We start from the raw sequence: 21763 nt of genomic DNA, 5'->3' as shown, positions 1-21763 counted from the left end.
AAAAGCAAACAATGTTAGGAATTATTAGGAAGGGAATGATGAATAAAATGGAAAATGTCATAATGCTTCTGTATCGCTCCATGGTGAGACCGCACCTTGAATATTGTGTACAATTCTGGTCACCGCATCTCAAAAATGATACAGTTGAAATGGAGAAGGTACAGAGAAGGACGACCAAAATGATAAAGGGAATGGAACAGCTCCCCTAAGAGGACAGACTAAAGAGATTAGGGCTGTTCAGCTTGGAGAAGAGATGGCTGGGGGGTGGGGGGGGGGAATATGATAGAGGTCTTTAAATCATGAGAGGTCTAGAACAGATAAATGTGAATTGGTTATTTACTATTTTGGATAATAGAAGGACTAGGGGGGCACTCCATGAAGTTAGCAAGTAGCACATTTAAAACTAATCTGAGAAAACCTTTTTCACTCAATGCACAATTAAACTCTGAAATTTGTTGCCAGGGGATGTGGTTAGTGCAGTTAGTGTAGCTGGGTTTAAAAAAGGTTTGGATAAGTTCTTGGAGGAGAAGTCCATTACCTGCTATTGATCAAGTTGACTTAGAAAATTGCCACTGCTATTACTAGCATCAGTAGCATGGGATATACTTAGTTTTTGGGCACGTGCCAGGTACTTGTAGCCTGGATTGGCCACTGTTGGAAACAGGATGCTGGGCTTGATGGACCCTTGGTCTGACCCAGTATGGCAATTTTTTATGTTTCTTATGAGATTGCATTGCCAAGGCTGGCAAGCAGAAGCGGAAGCAATGTCATCCATGGCTCCCGCCCATGGAGATGTGGGGAGGATAAGCACTCCTCCCCACAGGAACTGCATGGTCCTTGTTCTTTCCACCGTCTGAATCCACCGATGCTAGGCGATTGCTGAACCGCCATGGAACTCCAGCCTGGGTAGAACTCAGGCATGTCCCCAGGCTCAGCGGCCTACCCGGATCACAGACAGACTGCATAGTCCAGTCTTGTAAGCACTGTGGGTGGGGGGAAAAAAAACCAGTCAGAGCAAAGAGAGGACACATTCAAAAACCTGTAGGAGCAGGTTTTCTTTTCTTTCTTTTTTTTTGTAGTGTCTCTATCAGGCTGCACAGGAGAGAACCCACCATGCGGCCAGCAGACAGTTGGAAAAAGAATAAACTGCAAGAAAGAAAAGCTGCAGCTCTAGAAAACTCACTTACAAAACTGTAAGAAGAAAGCAAAGATGAATACTGTGAAAAACATTTTCTAATAAAAAAAAGAGCACAAGCTCCATAATCACGAGATCAGCGCTGAGGAAGAGACTGAGGGACTTTGCCTTGGAGGCAGGGTGATGCCCACAGCTGCACATGCTCAGTAGGGCATGCTGAAAGCTCTAGAATCTTTGAGATCAAAGTTCCACGCCGGGCTCCATCTGATGATGTCACCCATGTGTGAGTACTAACATCGTGCTTGTCCTAGGAGAACATCTGTTCCTAAATGAGTGCTGACTTGATGGGTAAAGATTGCTTAAAAATGTTGTCTTCGTCACTGTATTCTCTTCTGTCCGAAATCTGAGACAGGTTAGCTCAGACATGAACAATATGATGTTCAACATTATACACAATGCTCAGCACTGGAGATTTAATCACTTTATCTATTCTAAATACATTACATGTTACATGGACTATGAGAGCAGACAATGATCACAAGGTTCATTTAGTCTGCTCTTTCTCCCTTTCTATTGCACCATCACAGACTTTACTTAATTGCAGGGAAGCAAGAATAAAACCATAGATCAAGGATGCTTTGTCCTCTTCCCATGCTTTTTTGAATTCAGTTACTGTTTTTGGCTGGGCATGTTCAATACATAAGCCTAAAGGGTTTTTTTTAATAAGAATATGCATCAGATTCACTCTATTAAGCTGAACTACTGCATTGTTTTATAGGAGCTGTGAAGCATAACTACTTTTTTTTCCTACACTGATTTTCATGGAGCACAACAACACTAGTCTCACCAGTATGTGACAATGCCAGTTTACAAAGTTCAGTCTGTTTTAGTACTACTGTAAAAATATATTTACATTTTCACAATTGTGCATGGAGTAATAGATCAGAAATATATTTATACATTAAAGTACAGGTTTTTAAATTGGAATAAAAGTAATCAAATGAGTACATACCAAAAATATATTTAATTTCACACTATAGCTAATATAAAGAAAGCAGTTTGAGCAGCACACAAATGTTGCAAATAGAAGTTAAGACTCACAAGAACAGAAGAGTTATGTACAGATATATAAGAATCACTAGTCCAGAGTGTGAGAATATGATTCACAACAAGAGATTAACATCTAAAGCAAATACCCTAGAAATAGCAAATGACCAAATCAGAATCATCAGATCAGCAGGTATGGTTGACACTATCCTGGCTTTAAAAAAAAAAGTTTATAATTGTCTCTCCTATTACATTTTGGGATATACACTGCTACTTTCTTTGGGAAATATGAAGACGTGCCAAAATGTATGAAGGGAATTTTGAACTAGGACTGGCTCCTTCTATTCCTTATGACCTACAGTTATATGTTAGATTCCAGAGTTCAACGTGAGGATGTGATCGGGAGTCTCCCCCACCAAAGAAGTCTTTCAGGTAGATTTCTCGTGCACATTCTTTACCACTCTTATCTAATCATTATGTAACATTTGTGATTATATGATGTGATGGAAATACATTTTTGTCTTAGTCTCTGTTTATCTAAGTTTCAGCAGTTTCCTCTCTGTAATAGCACAGAGCAGAGGTCACATATCCATGATGGCCTACTGTATGGATGTTAAGTACTTGTTGCGACTATCATGAACAGGGTTAAAAAGGTGAAATAAGTCGTTACACTTCTATCATGAACCTAAAAACACACAGCACTAAAGCATAACTTCATTAACATATAGTAATAATTTCAATACTAAATTAATCCTAGCTCTAAATAAATCCAAATGATATGCAGTTTGAGGGTTCATGCCATAAATTTATACAATAAAGCCATTTCAATATAAACAGGAGGATATAATTTTCACTAAATTAAATATATATATAAGGAATACTGGCCCAATACACTACTTGTAAGGAACTTTGGTCCATGACACTCTAAGTCACCCAATATTAGTTCAGCTCTATTTTTCCCATCCTAATGAAATTTGGCCACTGTTATACTGCAGAATGTATTGGGGATAGGCGTTAGAAAACCAGAGCATGTAAATGGCACTTTGAAAATCAACTGGGGCCAGTCATGTAAAAGTCCATGTGTAACCAGGTTTCATGCATACTTTTCTGCACACTGGGAGTAGGCGTTCTGGAGGATGGAGTTGGGGGTGAAGATATTTGCAAGTATTTTTGAAAATATGCATGCACGTTGTGTCCTGCTTGGAGCAGGTGTAACTTTGAGCATGGCTGATTCTATGAATACTCAGCCAATTATGTGCATAAGTTTGCTTTGAAAAGATGGGGAGTTTTAAAGCTACCTTCTCTCTCGGAAAAAAATAGCTTAGTAAATAAGATGTGGCATTAGGTTGGCAATGCAGCTAATAGGGGTCTAAAAAGAATTTCCTGCAAGTTATTTAAAAAAAGACTGTGAATCAATTATGAGAACCGACTTACTTTTTGCTCAGCTATCAACTTATTCAAAAGCATGGAGAGTCCAATACTGCGATGGACTTTGGCCGTGCTTGGGCCAACTAGGAGAGGAGGCTTACTAGACCAGGTGGAAGACCCAAATGGTCAGGTGGGGCCGAGTTGCATTTGGCAATTCTATTTACATATCTACCAAAAAAGGATGAATCTACCATCATTTACTATGTTACTACCCACCTACAGGTACCTGCACTTGTTTCCTATCACTCAATATTTGGCACCTAACAAGCAGTATGGCAAAAAGACGAGGTACTTCACTTCCCAACTGTGCTATAGTTTGCTTACTCATCCTGTTCTGATACTATAAATCTTAGGGGTACATTTACTAAGATATGGTAAGCCTATAAAGTGTAAAACTGGCCTTTACCCCATCAAGTGATAGGGGCAAAGGCCTGTCGGTGCCATTTTGGAAAATAGTGGCAATTAGCTCAAAGCCTCAGAGGCACTCTGGTCCCACTAGACTACCAGCGACATAATGGGGGGGATCTGGAGTGTGGGCTGGGTGTGTGTGTGGAGGGCCTTGACAGGCTGTTATTGGGGGGGTGCGCTTAGACAAGGGGTATTTTTGTTTGCATTTGGGAAGAGGATGGTGGGTTATCACCACAGGGTTTTCAACATCTCTTTTGTTTTACTTTTTTTTTTAAATATTTGAGCCACCTCTATAGGCAGTGAGGATCTACCCCGACCCACCCACTCCTCCTGGTGGAGGGTAGGGGGGGGGGGGGGAAAGGATTTTGGAGCACTGGTGGCTTTCTAAGACAATGGCAGTCCTATGTGAAAGGGACCACCCTCTAGCATTCTTCCCTTTCCCTGTGATATTTTTTCTCACAAAGTTTAATTTGTGAGAAAAATTATCAGGGGGAAGCAGCTGCAACATTTTTTTGGGGGAGGGGAAAAATACCATGGTAACAGTCCTTGTGATATTTGTCCCCTCCCATGATAAAATATTGCAGCATAGTAAATGATTGCCTTAGTTTGTTCTTTTGGTATCAGTGTGTTTAGAAGCTGTACCCTAGCAAACAGGCATTCAAAAGTTAAGAAGTAATGAAAGATGCTAGCATGGCTTTATTTTGTCATTTTTGGTTAAGAGAATAACTATCTCTGCCTAGAAATGTGAACAGCAGATCTTTCAGCACATAATGATGCTCACATTAAGCTAATAAATCATGAAAGAAAATAATATGAATGATGATATATTGGATAAATCTCATTCCCTACTGCCCAAATTCCAAACTGGGATATCCGAGCAGTGAGGCTGGAAAGATATTTAGAAGTCATTGTCACTGTCATCAAGGGCCTCTGGTTTCCTTGTTCGGCGGTTTGCCTTGGTGGGTGAGATTTCAATGCTGTTGTTGTCATTTTCCAAATCTGCATCTTCATCATCCTCATCTTCATCCTCATCATCCATGTCCATTTCACTATCGTCAGAGTCATCCTGCATGAGAGGGGGTTTGAATCATAAGACAGGGTGGTCACTGTTCTATATAGGGGCTCTTTCTCAGTGCCCAGAGCTGCCCATTAGTCACATCTGCAGTGCATTCACCATCTTCTAAGCTCACAATAACCTTTCAGAGCATAAAGATAATTACAGGGCACAGGAATAACTTATCAAGTAGCCAGTGAGTATGAGCTGGGCTTATCTAGGATTTTCAAAATCTCATCCAATGCATTCTGGTAATTGTAGGCCTGTTATTTCACTAATATATTTGGACACTTGTTCAATTATGCATGAAGGACAAGCAAAAATTACCAGCATGCAATGGGATAATAAGTATTGAACTTTCACCTTGGAAAATTGAATAAACAATATCTTATCATCTGAATGGCTCCTATGCAGATGGGGTGAATTGAAAGTATACATATAATATCTTATTATCTGAATGTCTCCTTTTTGAAGTATGAAGGTGTAACAAAAAGATCAACTTGGAATCTCCCATTGTCATTGTGGGAAAATTGAGCAAGTACAGTGTTGATTCACTCCTGCATATAATTGGCAAAAACATACGTGGCAGTTGTTTGTAATGGAATCGAGGAAGATTTGATAAAGTTGGGACTCACTTAACAGGAGCACTATAAATTGCTATCTCCCTACGATAATACTTGTCTTTGGGTTAGTCATAAATGAAAAAAATTGCATAGAAATATTTAAATGTTTGCAATGTTTAGTGATATTTGAAAAAACATCAAGGTTGTTTTTTTAAGTGTGCATGTGAATGAGTGAGTGCAGTGTTTTTGTATGAATGGGGATATTTTAGCCAATTTTTGAAGTTTGCTGAATCACTGTGGGGAAATATATACAGGTTTGAGCTATTTAATATTGTATGAAGTATTTATAAAAAAACTAAGTTGATAATTGCATCCATAAATCTTGTAATGCTGTACTCATCTTAGATTCAGTTAATTTGATTTCAACTATTTGGCAAGCCTCCTTTTGAGGAATATTGAGTCAAACAGCAAAAGGATCAAAATAGAACTTCTGTTTGAAAAGAGGCAAATTGTATCACTTAAATTAGATATAACACTATTTCATTAAAAGCTAGTGCGATTAAACATCAAGAAATAAACAGTGTAACAAATTTGTAAAATGTTTGAACATTATTACATTTAGTTTTTTTTTGTAGTATTGTAAGATAGATAAGACTGGAAATAAATGTCCTAATGGGTAAATCACATCTCAATATTTGCAGTTGGTAAATTGCGTCCCACATCCCAATGTTTCAAATTGATATATTACATCACACTGTTCCAGACTGATGAATTACAATTTTGCAAGTATGTATGCATGTGTGTGAATGATCTTTATAATAGAGTTAGCTCTCAGATGTTTGTGTCCGATAATATAATATATTGTTAAATTTCATTGTACATTTGATATTAAACTTTTGTGATACATTTTAATAAGTCAGCCTGTATTAATTGCTTATTGAATTTAAAAGATGAATTTTGTATATTGTTATGATTCCCTCAAGTTATAGGTGACATGATTTTTTGGAATCAGATTTTTCCTTTTGTGATATTTAGCTCCAGGTTTGGTGTCATCCCCTCCCCCCCCCCAAAAAAATAAAATAAAAACCAGAAAAAGAAGTTGCATGAGAAGGTTTTAAGGACTGTAGTCCACTGTAGACAGAATGGCACAGCTCTCATGTAATCTAGGATATGAAGGGTAAATTCTTCTTTATGTATGCAAGGGAAAATGTTAGAAGCAACTGACTACTAAAAGTGGAAGTCCAACACCATCTTAAACAGGAACTTGTATTAGGTGTGAACCTTTTACATCAATCTCCTACAATGATATTTGGTGTAAAGTGGGGATAAGTACGAAGGTCTAGATGAGGCTGAGGTGTGCACGACAAAAAATATAAACTTCCAGGTCAGGTACTTGAGCTCACAAGAATTGAGAGGTTTGAAAGAAACTTTCATCAACTGACTTAAAACTCCATATATATATATATGATTCAAAAGAAATGTCATCAGAGAAGGAACATTACAGATATTTACAGTACCTGTTATGTAGTTAATCAGTAAATTTGTCTAAATGTCAAACCTTGCTATAATCATTATGAGACACTATGATGCTTTGGTTAACTTTTGTCAGTCAATATGTATAGCATAAAGTATTCTTATTAGACTCCTTGGAGTTGGATTATTGGACTAAAATCTTACTATCTCATGAGTCATATATATAAATTGAGCATGCTTGCTCGCAGAGTAAATCTCATTGTAGATGAGATAGTATCTTGTACTGGCTGGTTTTGCTTGTCCAAATGGCATATAACAAAATATATTACACCGTAAGGACCATCACTCACGAAAATAATGATTTCTATCAAAGAATTAATGAACTTCACATTCGTAAGCAACATATAAAAATCATATCATCTTGTAAATCAAGGGATTTTTCCCCATGGGCACAAAATGAGAGAATACTGACTGAGGTTCACTGAGTGAAATAAACCACCTTCACTCATGTGCAGGTGCACAGTTCATTGCTGTCTTGTGCATGTCAGTATAAGGTACAGAGAATAAGAAAGCTGGAAATCTTCCGACCATCCAGGGATCTGGCAACCTGTCCATTTTGTGATGCATTATAATCAGTTTTAAAGATAAGTGGAGTTTTGAAATTTATAGTACTTTATGTCGTCCCTGTACTTCTGACCTTCCTAAAACTGTTAGATTTCATTTTTATGCTTGTTTTTAAATTTGAAAATTGACAATTTAAAGATAATATTTGACAACAATGTCTTCTACCTCCCAGTTCTCATGAAGCTTGCTGAGGACCAGGAACACCCCCCCCCCCCTCTCCTGCTATAGCAGTGTGATTAAAAATAAAGAAATCCAGAAGGGCAGGAAAGTTAGATTATAGCCCTTTCTGAAATAAAAAAAAATGCATTTTAAAAATAAAATAGTTTACAATATTAATCTCTCCAAGATCATAACAAAATTACTGTAAACCATTTTACTTATAAAAATGTTCTATCCCATGCACAGACCTCTTTTGAGCTCACCAGAATGTACAGTTGTGCTCATAAGTTTAAATGTGTAGCATTTTAAGAAACCATAAGGTACACAAACACAAAAGTAAGTAATTTTGAGCTCAATGTAGACATATATCATGTATATGAAGGAATCTATATATAATTAATTTATATTACATCATACTAAATCACAATTCTTTGACAAACATACATAATTTTATTCCAAATTTGAAAAAATACACATAATAGATAGTGACTTATACAACATAGTAAAAAATTGCACCATATTCGATATAATATTGCACTACTCCCAACACATACAATCTACCAATACATACACCTAATTACAATATTACACTCACACATTTATTAAACATCATATTTCATTGAACAATTCCAAAGATTTACTAAATTAGTCTCAATAACTGTGTTTCACTAAACAATTCCATTGGTTTACTAGATTGGTCCCTACAGACTCTAGATCCAATCTGTTTCGCCTAAATAAGGCTTCTTTGGGGGACACTACAAATCCTTAGCATATAATGATGCAATCTCCTAGGGATGTGCAGAGGGATGCCATACATTGGATTCGGATTCATCGGGGGGTGGGGGGGGGCAGATACGTTGCATTCGGCCGTATGGCGCCCCGATATGTTAATCTGTCGATGTCTATTCGTTCCCCCGCTAAAATTAAATTAACTACAACCCCCCACCATCCTGACCCCCCCAAGACTTACCAAAACTCCCTGGTGGTCCAGTGGGGGGTCCGGGAGCCATTCCCTGCACTCACACCCTCGGCTGCCGTTTCAAAATGGCGCCGATAGCCTTTGACCTACTATGTCACAGGGGCTACCGGTGCCATTGGTCAGCCCCTGTCACATGGCCATCGGCACCATCTTGTGCTCCTACCATGTGACAGGGGCTGACCAATGGCACTGGTAGCCCCTGTGACATAGTATGGGCAAAGGCTATCGGCGCCATTTTGATTACTGGCAGCTGACGGACCGAGTGCAGGAGGTCACTCCCGGACCCCGGCTGACTTTTGGCAAGTCTTGTGGGGGCCAGGAGGTCCCCCAAGACTTGCCAAAAGTCCCTGGTGGTCCAGCAGGGGTCCGGGAGCGACCTCCTGCACTCTGGCCGTCGGATGCCAGTACTCAAAATGGCGCCGATCGCCTTTGCTCTCACTATGTCACAGGGGCCGACCGTGACATAGTGACATATTGAGAGCGCCATTTTGAATACTGGCAGCCGATCGCCTTTGCCCTCACTATGACACAGGGAGGGCAAAGGCGATCGGCGCCATTTTGAGTACTGGCATCCGACGGCCGGAGTGCAGGAGGTCGCTCCCGGACCCCCGGTGGACTTTTGGCAAGTCTTGTGGGGGTCAGGAGGGTCCCCCAAGACTTGCCAAAAGCCCCTGGTGGTCCAGCGGGGGTCCGGGTGCGACCTCCTGCACTCGGACTGTCGGCTGCCAATAATCAAAATGGCGCCGATAGTATGGGCAAAGGCTATGTCACAGGGGCTACCGGTGCCATTGGTCAGCCCCTGTCACACAGTAGGAGCACAAGATGGCGCTGATGGCCATGTGACAGGAGCTGACCAATGGCACCAGTACCCCCTGTAACATAGTAGGTCAAAGGCTATCAGCGCCATTTTGAAACGGCAGCCGAGGGTGTGAGTGCAGGGGATGGCTCCCGGACCCCCGCGAGTTTTGGTAAGTCTTGGGGGAGGGTCAGGAGGGTGGGGGGGTTGTTTAAATTGGTTTCTTTAGGTGGCCGAATAATTCGGAGAAGATTCGTGTATTTGTGGGGAATCGCGATACGTTTCGCTTCCCCACGAATACAACGAATATGGCCACATCCGTTGCGGTTTGCCAATACGTAGAATCCGAATGCACACCCCCTACAATCTCCTCTTCATAAGGTTGAAGTAGACTGACAGCGTCCTTCCTGTTTTGACACCAGTATCTTGAAAAAGTAAGGCATTGCCTGGTGAGGAGTGTTGTATGGTGCCGCTTTAAGGATAAATTATTTGATTGAAGAGCGTGGCTGTTTATACAGCATGGCAACGTCAGGAAAGAAGTATTGAATGGAGACTCGTTCTCTAAAGGAAAATTGGTTCTTACCTGTTAATTTTTGTTCCTATAGTACCATGGATCAGTCCAGACGCCTAGGCTCATACATCCCTGCCTGAACCTTGCCTGAACCTGCTAGATAAGCCTAGTGCCACCTGCAGTTCCCCAGTATAGATCTGTACCCAAGCAAAAACACTGCAATGCCCAAAACAATGAAACCCTAGAAAATAATCAAACCTCAAACTTTTTGTCAACATGAAACCTATAAACAGGCTGCTATGTTCTGTACGCATAAGACAAAACTACAGCTGAGCAAGCAACTCTTCACCTCCAGGAAAAAACGGGCGGGTTCTGGACTGATCCAGGAATGAAAATTAGCAGGTAAGAACCAATTTTCCTTTCCCTGTACGTACCCGGATCAGTCCAGACTGATGTACCAAAGCTTCCCTAAATTGGGTGGGACCTGGAGAGTCCCGCTCGCAGAACACTCTCGCCAAAAGAAGGACAACTAGAAGCCCTCAAATCCAGATGATAGTGTCGCGCAAAAGTATGTAAGAGGTAAACCCCGTCTAAAAGGAACAGGCAGTCTCAGTTAAAAGGTAACGAAAAAATCCCTAGGGAGCCTGCAGCCGCCTGGGCCTCATGAGGGAGGGATCTGGACAACCAGATATACACCCCACAGGTGCACAGACGGGCTCACAAAAGGGAACAACCCCTGGCCCGTCTGCCTCTACCGGACGGGGTAGGACTCACAAGGAATCCGTAGAAAAAAATCAAAAAACCCCCAGGAGGAAGGCTCAAAAGAAAAACATTAAAAGCCAAAAAATGAGTAGAACTGCAGGTAGAGAGCACCCTGTGCCATCTGTTAGAGACAGAGAAAATACTGGGGAACTGCAGGTGGCACTAGGCTTTATGTAGCAGGTTCAGGCAAGTTTTTTTCTCTGTCTCCTCCTGCTGCCAGGGATGTATGAGCCCAGGCATCTGGACTGATCCGGGTACGTACAGGGAATATTATTTATCAAAAAGGAGAATGTCATAAATCCCAGACTAAAGCAGACGAACTGGCCCTACATTTCAACAAAAAAATCTCTGACCTCCTCAATCAGCTGATACCTAACACTAGCTCACCCGATAACTCATATCTTCTCCCAAACAAAGACATTCAGCTTAACGCATTCGAACCCATCACCATCACAGAGTTACAATCGGTGTTGAAGAATATGAAACCTTCATCACACCCTTTTGATCAAATCCCTTCCAAAATGCTTCTTCTCATCCCGGATACTATATCAAAAACCCTAGCCGAAATCATAAACTGTTCTTTGTCCCAGGGTATCTACCCAGATGACTTAAAAACAGCCTCAATTAAACCCCTTCTAAAAAAACCGAATCTAAATGCATGCGATTCCAACAACTTTCGCCCCATTTCCAACCTCCCATTCATAGCCAAAGTGATGGAAAGATTGGTGAACACGCAACTATCCAACTACTTGGAGGACCACAGTATTCTGTCTCCAAATCAATATGGTTTTCGCAAAGCTACAAGCACCAAAATGCTACTCCTCTCACTAACGGACTTCCTCCTCTCAGGAATTGATAAAGGCCAAGCATTCCTATTAATCCTCCTCGACTTCTCGGCGGCCTTTGATACAGTCAACCACGACCTACTTCTAAAACAGCTGGCAAACATAGGAGTGACTGGTGCTACACTAACTTGGTTTAAAACCTTCCTGGAGAACAGAGGATATAGGGTCAAAATTCATAATACAGAATCCCAATATCACCCTTCCACCCGAGGGGTACCGCAAGGTTCATCCCTTTCACCCATGCTTTTTAATGTCTACCTGCTCCCACTATGTCAACTGCTCTCTAAACTAAGCCTGAAACACTTCCTCTTCGCTGACGACGTTCAGATTGTTATCCCTATAAAAGAATCCATCACGAAAACAATGGAACTCTGGGACAGTTGCTTATTAGAAATCAAACACCTCCTCACCAGCCTAAATCTAGTCCTCAACGCTTCAAAAACGGAATACCTGCTCATATCACCGGAAAACAACACACTTTCAAAACCACCAGCCCTCCTGCAAACCGCCCACGTAAGAGACCTAGGAGCCATCCTAGACAACCGTCTGAACCTCAAACCATTCATTAACCAAACCACCAAAGATTGCTTCCACAAATTACATATTCTGAAAAGAATAAAGCCGCTTTTCCACGCTCAGGACTACAGAACAATCTTGCAAGCAATAATCTTCTCCAAACTAGATTATTGCAACTCACTACTACTAGGCCTCCCAGCTTCATATACCAAACCACTACAAATGGTACAGAACACAGCAGCCAGAATCCTTACAAACTCCAGGAAAATCGACCATATCTCCCCAATCCTCAAAGACCTTCATTGGTTACCGATTCACTACAGAATCATCTACAAATCCATCACAGTCATCTACAAGGCCATCCACCATCACACTCGGCTCGACCTACAAATCCCCTTTAAAAAACACACATCCACCAGACCCATCAGGGAATCCTACAAAGAATCACTACAGGTTCCACATGCCAAAACCTACCAACATAAATCTCTCAGTCGCAGAGCCTTCTCCTCAGCAGGTCCACCTCTATGGAACTCTATCCCACCTGACTTGAGACAAGAACCCTGCACACTAACATTTAGGAAAAGACTAAAAACTTGGCTTTTTAAAAAAGCATTCCCAGGCCTAGATTAAAACCGCCACCCAACAGCACTAACTATTATTCAAAAACTGGTTTGAAAAAAGAAACCACACTCATACTCAGCACCCTTTTATCACGTTACACAACTGTATCATATAGATTCATTCTTACTATACAACTATGCAATTGTCTGCAATGTAAGGACTATACTGCTCAGCTATCTCCCCCTTTTCCAGATCCAAGTTAATTCTCCCTGTTTTATTGTAACTTTCTCACTTCCATCCTATTGTTTACTGTGTTTGAAGTTGGAATATTGATTACTATGTTACCCTCTGCTTTACACACATTGTTAATTGTAAACCGGGTTGATGTGATTCTTGTCATGAAATTCGGTATAAGAAAAATAATAAATAAATAAATAAATAAAATAAATAAATGAAGCTTGGAATATTTTCAAGTTGCTGGTGTCAAATCAGGAAGGACCCTGTTGGTCAGCTTCAATCTTATGAAGAGACGATTTCACCATTATAAGTTAAGGATTTGTAGTATCCTCAGAAGAAGTCTTATTTAGCCAAAACAAATTGGATCTAGAGTCTGAAGGGACCAATCTAGTAAATCATTGGAATTTAGTGAAACATTGTTTTTAATGAGACTAATTTAGTAAATCTTTGGAATTGTTCAATGAAATATGATTTTTAATGAATGTGTGAGTGTAGTATTGTAGTTAGGTGTATGTGTTGTTAGACTGTATATGTTGGGAGTAGTGCAATGTTATACTGAATATGGTTCAATTTTTTACTATGTTGTATAACAGTCACTGTATATATTATATGTTGTGTATTTTTTCAATTATTGGAATAAAAAGTTATGTATAAGTTTTCAAAGATCTGTTGTGATTTAGTATGATGTAATGTAAATGAATTATATATAGATTCCTTCATATATTTGATAGCATTTTAAGAAAACATGAGTGATCAGACAAAACACATCTCTTAGTTTTAATTTGAAACACATTAAAAATATAGCTTGTAAGCCCTCTGGGGATAGAGAAATACCTACAGTGTCTGAATGTAATCCACTTTGAAGCGCTGAAAAAAAAGTGCGAAAAGCAGAATATAAATATAAATAAAATAAAAAAAATTATGCCTCACAAACCATAGCAATAAGGGAAATAATAAAATAGTCCTGTTCAAAAGTTTGCATAACACTGAATATTTGGACTGATAATATACACTCAAGTTGACACACATAGGTTGAGATGGCAATGAAAGGTAAGTATCCACACCTGTGCCTTGTTTGATTAACTGTTTATATACAGACACTAATTACAATGAGTTTTTAGCTCTTAAGAAAACCCTTCTGCATTTCCATTCAGGGCTGCACTGACTTTGGTGGTTACTGAAGCATGGAGAAAGCAAAAGAACTGTCAAAGGATCTGTGAGCAAAAGTAGTTCAACTTTATAAATCAGAAAAAGGATTTAAAAAGATACTCAAAGATGCCAATCAGTACTATTCAATCTCTGATCAAGAAGTGGAACATTATGAGTTCTATTAATATCAAGGTAGACCAAGAAATATTTCAGACACAACTGCCAGGAAGATTTGTCAGGATGCAAAGAAAAACCGACAAGCAACTTCTACTGAAATACAAGCTTCTCTGAAATGAAGTGGTGAGGGTGTTTCAGCATGCACAATAAGGACATACTTAAACAAAAATGGGTTGCGAGGTAGAGTTGCCAGAAAAAAAGCCATTGCTACACCAACACCACAAAACAGCCTGCTCACAGTATGCCAAACAGCACCTAGAGAAGCCTCAAAACTTCTGGAACAAAATAATTTGGAGTGATGAGACCAAAATTGAACTTTATGGTCATAACCATAAATGCTGTGAAGAGAAGCACACCATCCTTATTGTGAAACATGGAGGTGGATCTCTGCTTTTAGTCAAAATAGATGGCCGGATGCATGCACCATCTTATCAAAAAATAGTGGAGAAGAATTTGCATTCATCAGCCAGGAAGCTGCACATAGGACACCCCTGGACTTTCCAACATGATAATGATCTGAAACATAAGGCCAAGTCAACCCTTATGTGGTTGCAGCAGAAGAAAGTAAAGGTTCTGGAGTGACCATCACAGTCTCCTGACCTCAACTTCATTAAGCCACTTTGGGGAGAACTCAAACATGCAGTTCATGTTAGATAACCAAAGAATTTACAGGATCTAGAGGCTTTTTGCCAAGAGGAATGGGCAGCTTTACCACATGAAAAAATAAAGGGCCTCACCCCAGCTATCATAAAATACTGCAAGCCTTCATTGATGCAAAAAGGGGGCAATACACTATATTAAGAACTAAGGGTATGCAAACTTTTGAACAGGAGCATTTTATTATTTCCCTTATTGTTATGGTTTGTTTAATGATTGTGCTATTCTGTGATGCATAATAGTTTTAATTTGAAACATTGAAAATAACAGACATGTTTTGTCTGATTACTCACATTTTCTTAAAATGCTATACATCTTACAAATTCTGACAGGGGTATATAAACTTATAAGTACAATTGTAATATCCATGAGTTTAGCTAGGGACTTCATTTTTGGTTGGGGACAAAATGGTGATTAGCACCATCAGTGCAATGGTCAATGCAGGAAACTGGAATCATAAATACTTTTCAGTATTCTGAAAACCAGTCAAAAAATACAGCATGACAGAAATGATCATGGGGGATTATTGTACATGCTGGGTACTGCTGTATAGCTATTGAGAAATAAAACAGAGTTAGAAGCCAAGTGTCTGATCTGGATTGTTTATTGGACAGAGACAATATTTTTGTTGCCTCCACGGCTTGGTTAGACAGCCTCCCTTGCTGCTTCATCAGTCCATTAGCTACTGAGAAATGCCATCAAAAGTTTTTGATAAAAAGAAAAGTGACTAATTAGAGTAAAGATGATCACAATGCATATAATTTACTATAATTGCTAGAGACTCATTATCACCTTTAGCCAATCAGATTACTCTGTCTTAAACCTAATAATATTTCATATTCACATTTTATTGGGCATTACACTTGGGACATGAGAAGTAGAAACTATAGGATTTTCATCACAAACCAACCTGCTTCTTGCCGATGGAGGATTTGCCTTGGCCTAACTGACCTGGGGTTGATTCCAGCTTCGGAGAGCAATAGTAGAAGGAAAAATAAAAAATGGAATGTGGAAAGCAAGAACAATATTATACCCCTCTCTCCAAGAATGTAAAGCAGTTTAAGATTAAAGCCAATAAGCAACAGAGAAACACCTTAGTCAATATAATACATGGAAGGGAAGGATACAAGGTTTCCAAAATATGCCATAGAGCATCTATCTGCTGTACAGGGGACACAGTGAGAGAAAAGAAGATTTCAATAGCAAAATGTTGTCAAAGTATAATGTACTTAATCCCAAGGTTTTTGAGTAATATAGCTCAAGTACATACACTAGCAACATTCAACAATGTGGAAGCAGAGACAAATACTAAACCACTACTCATTACATCATGATGACTGGTAGCCCATGCCATTGCTAGGAAATGTGAAAGTTACTAGTGAAGAATGGTATGATTTCATAAGAACAAAAGATTTGCCATATGGGTAAAACCAAAGTTCCATTAAGCCCAGTATCCTGTTTCCAACAGTGGCCAATCCAAGTCACAAGTACCTGGCATGATCCCAAAAGGTCGATATATTTCCTACTTAGAACACAGGCCTGGGATGCAGAATTTCTGGAATCCAGTCCTGGCTCTAACACTGACCCCCAAATATAAATGGGTAATAAAAATAGCAGCTCCTTGTTAGCAATCATTCAATCCAGAGATGGTTGCATGTATGTTTCTCAAGTATTCTAAAATACAAAGAAGCAAAAGGGGAAAAAACCTCCAAAAAAGATAAACCTATTAATCATAGGGGACCCATTTTACTAAAAAGAAGTGCAATACCACACAACTAACCTTAATGCAACTTTCACACAGTTGTCATACTTAGTCACATACAATGTTCAACTGTCCCAGCAGATGAAGACTGCTTAAAGCTCCTTAAAGGATATAGCATTAGGATATAACAAAGGGGAATCATACCAGATCACTGGCTACAACACTAAAAAGCAATGCTGGCATGTGTGCAATGATCCACACCCCAGAATGTTTTATGAAGGCCACATGAAAAAATACTTAGCCAAACAAAAAATATTTTAAAAAAAGTTTAATAATACCACCTGAGATGGCTTCCAAGTCCACATCTCAGATTAAATTCAGGAGCTGCTTAGACATGGTACTTCATGTCTGCCTTCTTGTTATGAAGAAGCGGTTAAGTGTGAGCATTCCTACATCCTCTTTTAGGTGTTCTAAAGAAAAGGTGCATCCAGGTACTTCAGAAGATCAAGTAAAGGTGTCTTGGTCTCTCCTGAGGTCCCTAAGACAAGTGAGATGACCTACGCCATCATCTGTACAAATGAGGAAAGGAAATGTTTTCCCAGTGTGGAATGATTTCCTGTTGGCTACAGAGATCTCTCTGGAGAAGGTGTGAATAGACAAATCAAACTGTAGACTCCTCAGACTCCAGATCCACAATAGGTTTAGGATGAGGCAATGTATGAGAGAAGGCTGGCCTGGGAACTACAGGTGCATATAGCACAGGCATATTGTTAAACCTGAGGTGATAATGATCAAATACCAAGTAAACCAATTCCACTCCCAATGCAGTTGAGGTCATCACAGGAATGGAAAACTGAACCAGCACTGGACTTCGAAGCACCTTGGTGCCCATGGTGATATCATTGGAGACAGGTTGCCTGATGCAGACTTAGGCATCAATCTGCTTGACACATACCACTCACTGCCTCTAAGACATCAGCTGAATGCCTCTGAGATCAAATTGTCTGTCTCTGTTTGGAACGTTATTAGAGGCTAGAAAGTTTCACAGGAGAATGAATGTCTTTGAAGGCTGCACAGAGGCTTAAAGCCCCATGGATGGCCCTTAGAAGACAGATGCAGCTTAGCAGAATAGGAAACAAGGTGGTCTTTCAGGTTTGGCTGCTTCAGAACCCTTAGAGCTGTGCATCAATAAGACGTGCCAATACACTGAAGTCTTTCTTTCAGGTATGGCATTTGCCACTCAGTACTCATGATGACCATGAAAAGCATAACTTGTCCTTGCCCCTGTGCTATCCTTGGATCAAGCCATCAAAGCACATTACATTTTCAACAAAGTCTGGCCACCAATGCCACTCTGTTTAGTCTTTATACTTTGAGTTTAGCTTGCTTTGGGCTGAAAAGGTACGGAAAGTAATCACGTTTAACTAAGTAAGTTTCAAGCTGGGTTTAGTTAATCTGGACATGTAGGCTTAGAACCTCTCCTGCCAGGCCCAAACCACACTTGATGACATCTTGGTGCAGAAGTCACACAGAGACATCATGGCATTTGGCCAGGCATATGTAGCATTCAGAGTGATAATATATCAGGTTCACCACCTGTAAGCACTTCAAGAACCTCTTGAACCATTGGTTTGCTTCAGCCATGGTGAGGAAAAGTGACAACATAAAAATCAAACTTAAAACAATTTTTTTTTCATAGAAAACACATTTAAGAGGAAAAAAATGTTATGACCAGGCTGCTATAGATGAGTGAAGCTGAAAATGCCAAGCATCTGTTGGGTATGTGATAATGATAAAACCCCCCCCCCCCCAGAAAACTTTGAAGAGTTAAAAAGCCTAAGGCAACTAAGAAAGGAAAAAAACAAGAAAATCTGACTGAACACTTTGCTCCAATAAAACAAGAAGATCAAGAAAATAATGCTAAAGGCTGGAAGCCCAAAATGACTGCAAAAGCAGTCCTGCAGGACATCCTCCTCTAATAATGTACAAGATAGAAAATGAGGAGCTACAGGTCTTGTAGGACATGGGAAGCCACTGTACATACCTAGAAAGTTTGCTTAAAAAGCTCTGGAAAATTCTTCCTTTGAGGGCACAATAGAATTACATGACCATCTGTGTGTTTCCATTGCACCTGGCTGTCAACAAAAAATGACAAACCACCACTGTGCCATACAATCCTTGAAATCTATTACTTTGAATGTTGTTTATTTCCTGTGCCAAGCGTTACTGGCCTCATAAGAACATACGAACAAAAGATATGCCATACTGGATCAGACCAAAGGTCCATCAAGCCCAGTATTCTGTTTACAACAGTGGCCAATCCAGGTCACAAGTACCTGGCAGGATCTCAAGTGGTAGACAGATTTCAAGCTAGTTATCCCAGAGATAAGCAGTAGATTTCTGCAACTCTACCTTAATAATGGTTTATGGATTTTTCCTCCAGAAACTTGCCCAAACCTTTTTTTAAACACAGCAACACGAACAGATTTCACCACATCCTCTGGCAATGAATTCCAGAATTTAATTATATGTGGAATAAAAATATTTTCTCTAATTAGTTTTAAATGTAACTTCATTGTGTGTACCCTAGTCTTTGTTCTCTTTGAAAGAGTAAACTACCAATTAACATTTACTTGTTCCACTCATTATTTTATAGACCTCTATGGTATCTCCCCTCAGCTGTCTCTTCTCCAAGCTAAAGAGACCTAACATCTTTAGTCTTTCCTTATAGGGGAATAATTCCAACCCCTTTATCATTTTAGTTCCCTTCTCTGTACCTTTTCCAATTCTGCTACATCTTTTTTGAGATGTGGTGACCACAACTGCACACAATACTCAAGATGCATTTGCACCATGGAGCGATAAGAGGCATTATGATATTCTCTGTTTTATCCTCCATTCCTCTCCTAGCATTCTGTTTGCCTTCATGGCTGCTGCTGTACATTGAGCAGATTTCAACATATTATCAATGACAATGCCTAGATCCTTTTCCTGAATGGAGACTCCTAATGTGTTGCATTGTGTAGCTATAATGTGGGTTACTCTTCCCTAAGTGCATCACTTTGCACTTGTCTGATTTTCTGAGTTTTTAATGTTTTGATCTTCCGATGCTACAGTTATCTTGGTTACTATTAACCTATAGCTCAGTCTGTGATTGACTGGCAATAAAACCATTAGTGGATTGGCTTTTTACATTTTGTGACCAGTTCCCACGGTTTTTGACTGTTTATATATTTGCCAGTGGTAGAAGCATCATAACTTCAGTATCCTTCTGCCATGTTGTAATGAAGTGTATACATAAATCTTCCAGTAAAAGGTATGAGGCTTTGTTTTACCATTTTCTTATTTTATTATCTGAGTTGTCTCTCTATAAGGGGTCTTTCTTTATATATAGATTTTTATGGTTTTTGATTGTATTCTTTTTGTTTACATTTGTAATGTTTTATCTCTCCTGAAGAAGCACTTTGTGCAAAACAGATTAGTGTTGGGGGATACACTGGCTTGAAAAATGTCTTGTCCTTAAAATGAATCTGTTGGAATGATATGTTGGATGGATTGAATAAAATTCACTACGAAAATGACTTTTGTGGTTCAAGGTTTTTCACATACCCTCATCACATAGATGTAAAACTGGATGCTGTTTCACCTTTATGTTTCTACTTGATTGTTTTGTGAAATGGGTATTTGTCTTTACCTTTATACTATGGGTCTCTCTCTTACATCTTCCTCAGTGAAGATCGAAGCAAAGAATTCATTTAGTCTCTCTGCCATGGCTTTGTCATCCCCAAGTGTCCCTTTTACCCCTTGATCTTCTAATGGTCCAACTGATTCCCTCACAGGCTTTCTACATTGAATGTACCAGAAAATATTTTTATTATGAGTTTTTGCTTCCATGACAAACTTTTTTTTCAAATTCTTTCTTTGCCTTCCTTATCAATGCTTTGCATCTAACTTGCCAATGTTTGTTTCCTATTTTCTTCATTCGGATCCCTTTGCCATTTCTTGAAAGATGTTCTTATATCTATTATATCCTCTTTCACCTGACCTTTTAACTATGTCGTAGTCATTTAATCTTCCTTCCATCTTTTCTAATGTGTGGAATACACCTGGTTTGGACTTCCAAGTTGATATTTTTAAACCAGGTCCATGCCTGATGCAAACTCTTAGGACCTGTTTTTAAAAAACATTTACACGCTTAAACTTTTACATGTACAAATGCACCTTATTTGAAAACGTGGGCTTTTGAAAATTGCTATTATATATGCCATTGAATTGTCTATAGAATGTATTTGTAAAAGTGCACTTTACTCGAGTAAATGGCTTTTAAAAATTGCTAACTCTGCATTAAAATGGCAGGAATCACGCTTCCTTTTTCTAGATAATCTACTGAGACTAATCGTCCGATGATATTTGAAAATTTGTGAATTTTCCAATTCTGGTGACATGATGCATGTGCTCCTGAAGAAGCACTTCTGCGAAACATTGGCCTGTGTTGAGCCGCGATCATTGTTCCGATTTATTTTTAAGTGCATTCAAAAATAATTTAAAAATAGACTGGCACAATCTGCAAATGATGTAAAAGACTGGGTGGCCCGTTTCAGCTAGGGCACACTGACTGGCTTGTTGATGCATGTTCAAATTGGCTATTGGTTAATTGTTCACATAGGATCTGTGTTTATATATTTGTATTTTGGATTTGCCTTGTTGGTATTATTTAAAAAATTGCTGCAATAGTATGTTACATGTATTAAGTATCTCCTTTGAAAACTGACCTGTTAATCTTTGCAGCTGCTCCTTTCAATTTTTTCCTAACCATTTTCCTCATTTTATCATAGTTACCTTTAAATTAAATACTGTCACAACAGATTTCTTTAGTGACCTCCCTCCAGGTTATTAAGTCAAACTGGAAATTATTGCTTAATTGCATCTTCACTTGTGTACAAGAAACAAAGATACTCCAATGCAACACTGCCAGTTTTC

The 21763-nt window shown here is 39.3% G+C and overlaps 1 protein-coding gene across 3 annotated transcripts in view; it reads right to left on the bottom strand.

Moving 5' to 3' along the window:
• Nucleotides 1-2140: 2140 nt before the first annotated feature.
• CLUAP1 (clusterin associated protein 1) overlaps nucleotides 2141-21763 on the bottom strand; it is a 229824-nt gene continuing 210201 nt past the window's right edge. For all 3 annotated transcript variants that reach the window (XM_029576921.1, XM_029576920.1, XM_029576922.1), the window contains exon 12: nucleotides 2141-5084. In XM_029576921.1, coding sequence (XP_029432781.1) covers nucleotides 4917-5084 — 168 coding nt within the window. In that variant the 3' untranslated portion in view covers nucleotides 2141-4916. The remainder of the gene's footprint in view (nucleotides 5085-21763) is intronic.

Source organism: Rhinatrema bivittatum, chromosome 14 (genome assembly GCF_901001135.1).
Source record: "Rhinatrema bivittatum chromosome 14, aRhiBiv1.1, whole genome shotgun sequence".
Classification (NCBI taxonomy): domain Eukaryota; kingdom Metazoa; phylum Chordata; class Amphibia; order Gymnophiona; family Rhinatrematidae; genus Rhinatrema; species Rhinatrema bivittatum.
This window is presented reverse-complemented; position numbering and strand designations above follow the sequence as displayed.